At 43.3% G+C, this 3,719-nt stretch overlaps 1 protein-coding gene across 1 annotated transcript in view; it reads left to right on the top strand.

The window, feature by feature from the left end:
* The first annotated feature begins 1,181 nt into the window (after positions 1-1,181).
* The window catches only part of LOC102872363 (thrombospondin-2-like), an 83,770-nt gene continuing 81,232 nt past the window's right edge, over positions 1,182-3,719 (top strand). The window contains exon 1 of the mRNA XM_006882840.1: positions 1,182-1,230. Within this exon, the coding sequence (XP_006882902.1) occupies positions 1,182-1,230 (49 nt within the window). The remainder of the gene's footprint in view (positions 1,231-3,719) is intronic.

Genomic DNA, 3,719 nt, shown 5'->3' with positions numbered 1-3,719 from the left:
CTCTGGACCTAATACTGTCGGACCACGCCAACTCACAATCCTCGAGAATGGAAAAACAGGCCTGGAGGAAAATAGAAACGCAGGGTAAAATGCCTGCTAAGTAAAACGGTATGTGTCTCCTAAGTCTGGCACAGCAAGTTCAGTTGACTTCTTACTTTCAAACGTGGTCGATGTTTACTTTATTTAATTAAGTTATGCGTTACTTTTTTCCCTTGGATATTTACATAAAATGCCTTATTGGGTTATTTTTCATGAGGGTGGAGTTTTGTTGTGTTTATTTCAATTTAAACTTCCTGGGTCAAAGCCCCTGCCTATTCTGCTTATTGGCCACATGGCTCTGGCCAAGACTTAACTACAGACCCTGCACTTGCTCATCTGTAGAATGGGTACGACACTGCTGGCTTCATGTGTCATCTTCAAGACTGACTAGTGCGTGTGTTGGAATGTAATCTGCACAGAGCTTGTCAGTAAGTAGCAGCCCGGTGAGCTGGACCTACAGCTGGAAGAAGCTAATTGGAAAAGCACATTTTTTTGTCTAAGTTTCAGGTTTCCAGAAATCCATTGGTTTCTGGTTTCCATTCATATCTAGTTTTAAACCACCCTCTCTGGTGGTGGTGTGGGTGCCCCGGTAGATAAGGAGCTGTGTTGTCGATCTGGAGGCAGGCAGTTTAAACGCCACCTGCTCCGGGGAAAGTCTGCATCTCCTCCTGTGCCACTTCCAGCCTTTGCTGGAGCGTTAGCTGTGAGCTGGTTCTAATTCAATGGTGAGGAGTTTGATGTGTTCTTGAGACTTGTAGACATGGCAGTGGCGGCTCAGTGGTAAAAGGCTCACCTTGCACACAGGAGACCCAGGCTTGTTTCCCTGCAGGCATCCCCTGCCCACCCAGTCTGCCCTGTCCAGGGGTCTTGCGCTGCTGAGATGCTGAACACCCTTGTGTGGACCTTTCAGATGAAAGTGGGTGAGGAAGAAAGGCAGACGACCTTCTGAAAATCAATGCACAGAAACCCTGGGCCACAGTGGGCTGACCCACAGCCATCACGGGGCTGGGTGGGAGTGGGCTTGTTGATCCGGCCTACATGGGGTCACCGCGCATCAGTGACTCGCCAGCAGCAGTGACTGTTGTCAAGCATCACTGTGCACTTAAAACTGACCAGGGCTTGATCCTTTCCTAGGAGACAAGATGCTGTGGAGGCTGACGCTGCTGGCTCTGTGGGCGTCCACTGCACACGGTGAGTGAGGAGTGCGGGAGCTGGACACACCTGCCTGGCGAGAACTTGGGCATTGTTTCCTAGTACAGTGTGTGGTGACTTTTTGAGTACATGGAATGTGAAATGATTGCTTAGGAATAATTCAGATAGTAGAGAAAAATACCTTATACTTTGCTCTGCTGGCCTAGTGGTAAGAAGCTCTGCTGCAATCCTGAAGGCACGAGGTTCAAATCGACCAGTTGTTCTGCAGGAGAAAGATGTGCTGTCTCCTCCCATGAGATTTACTGCCTCTGAAAACCTGTTGGAGAGTCAGCTATTGCTTGGTTCCAACTTGACAATCCCACTTAGATATATCTTTTTCTTTGCACATTTTAGGTTTTAAGATCTATTTTTTTCTAACTTAACATATATCATAAATATTCTGCCATGTGTTTATTTTCCTGTGCATCATTTTTAATGGCTATATAGCATTCTATTGAAGCAGAAACTCCAATTGTTATTGTTGTTATGTGCCACTGAGTTGCCTGTTACCCTTCCAACAATAACTCTGACCCCTGCCCTACTGTGAGCCGGTCCCATTGACTCTGACACACCTAACCTTAATACCCCAGTTACTGTGTCAACCCGTCACATCCAGGGTCTTCCACTCTTATGCTGTCCCTCCACCTTTCCAAATATGATGTCCTTCTCCAAGGACTGGTTCTTCCTGGCATACTATGGGCATGTGAAACAGACCTTCAAAATCCTTGCCTCCAAGGAGCAACTTGGTTTACCCCTGTCCAGGACAGACCTGTTTGTTCTCTTGGAAGTACATGGTATGTTCAATACTCTTCTCCAGCACCACAACTCAAAGACATCAGTGCTTCTTCTATGATTGTTAGTCATTGTCTACCTCTCCAATGCATAGCAAGTAATTGTGAAGACCCTGGCCTGGATCAGGCACACCTTAGTCTCCAGACTGATATCATTGCTCTTTAGTACTCTGGGGAAGTCCCTGACAGCAGATTTTCCTAATGTAATTAATCTCTTGATTTCCTGACTGCTGGTGTCAAGAATGTTGATTGAAGAACTAGGAAGCTGTAATTGTTAACATCCTCAATCTCTTCTGCCATCTATCATGGTGCTGCTAATTGGCCCAGTGGTGAGAATCTTTGTATTTGATTTTGAGCTTCACTCCATTTTAAAGACTTCAGTCCGTGACCTGCTTCAGTGAACACTTCAGGTTCTCCTCAGTTTTGGTAAGCAAGGTTGTGTTATCTGCATATCATAGGTTCCTCTGATTCTGATGTCCCATTCTTCCTTATAAACACCAGCCTCCTGAATGATCTGTTCTGCATATAGATTGGAAAAAGTATGGAGAAAGGATGCATCCCTGATGCATCAAATCCTGATTTTGAACCAGGCAATGTTTCTTTGCTTTGTTAGGACAACTGCTTCCTGGTCCAAGTATATGTTTCACATTAGGACAGTCAAATGTTCTGGGATTCCCATTCTTCTCAAGGTTAGTCACAATTTGATCCACACAAATACCTTTGCATAGTCAATTAACACAGTCAAATGCCTTTACATAGTCAATGAAACCCTCTCTACTTTTGCCAAGATCCATCTGACATTGGCGATAATGTTCCTAGAGCCATGACCTCTTCTAAACCCAGCTTGTATTTCTGGTAGTTCTCAGTTGACGTTTTTTGGTTTTGGATAATCTTCAGCAGGATTTTTCTTGAGTGTGATACTACTGATGTCATTCAATAGTTTCCACACTCTGTCAGATCATCTTTATTGGGGGGGGGCGGGGAGTAAGCATATCTCTTCCAATTAGTTGGCCAGGTAATTGTCCTCCAGATTTCTTGACACGACCTGGTAAACATGTCCACGTTGAACCCGTGTGTTGAACTATGTCAGTTGGTTTGCCATCCATTCCTGGGAACTTGCTTTTTGCAGATTCCTTCAGAGCAGTTTGACCTTCCTCTTTCATTACTGTTGCCTCTTGATCATATGTTACTTCCTGAAATTCTTCTGTGCCAGCCAATTCTTTTTGGTACAGTGACTCAATATACTCTTTCAATTTTCTTTTAATGCATCCTGGATAATTCAATATTCTGCCGATAGCATCCTTAAGTATTGCAGTTCATTCAGTTTCTTCACCTTAGGGAATGCTGAGTGAGTTCGACCCTTTTGGTTTTCTAACTCCAGGTCTTTGCCATTTCATTAAAATACTTTGCTTTGTGTTCCTGAGCTACCCTTTAAATCTTTTTATTCAGGTCCTTGACTTCTCAATTTCTTCCCTTTCCTTTGGCTTCTCAGTACTCTAGTGAATATTCAGATTCTCTTTTGACATCCATCTCGTTATTTTCTTCCTCCTCTCTGTCTTTATAATAACCTTTTGTGTTCTTCCTGAATATTTTTTATATCTTCCCACAGCTCATATAATCTTCGTTTATTAACTTTCAAAGTCTCAAACCTGTTCTTTTTTTCTATAATTATATTTTATTAATTTTCATAAAAATTTA

The sequence above is a fragment of the Elephantulus edwardii genome, unplaced genomic scaffold, assembly GCF_000299155.1.
Source record: "Elephantulus edwardii isolate Elephantulus edwardi_28Jun2011 unplaced genomic scaffold, EleEdw1.0 scaffold00024, whole genome shotgun sequence".
NCBI classification, from domain to species: Eukaryota; Metazoa; Chordata; class Mammalia; order Macroscelidea; family Macroscelididae; genus Elephantulus; species Elephantulus edwardii.
Note: the sequence above shows the minus strand (reverse complement) of the source record. Positions and strands in the feature narration are given on the sequence as shown.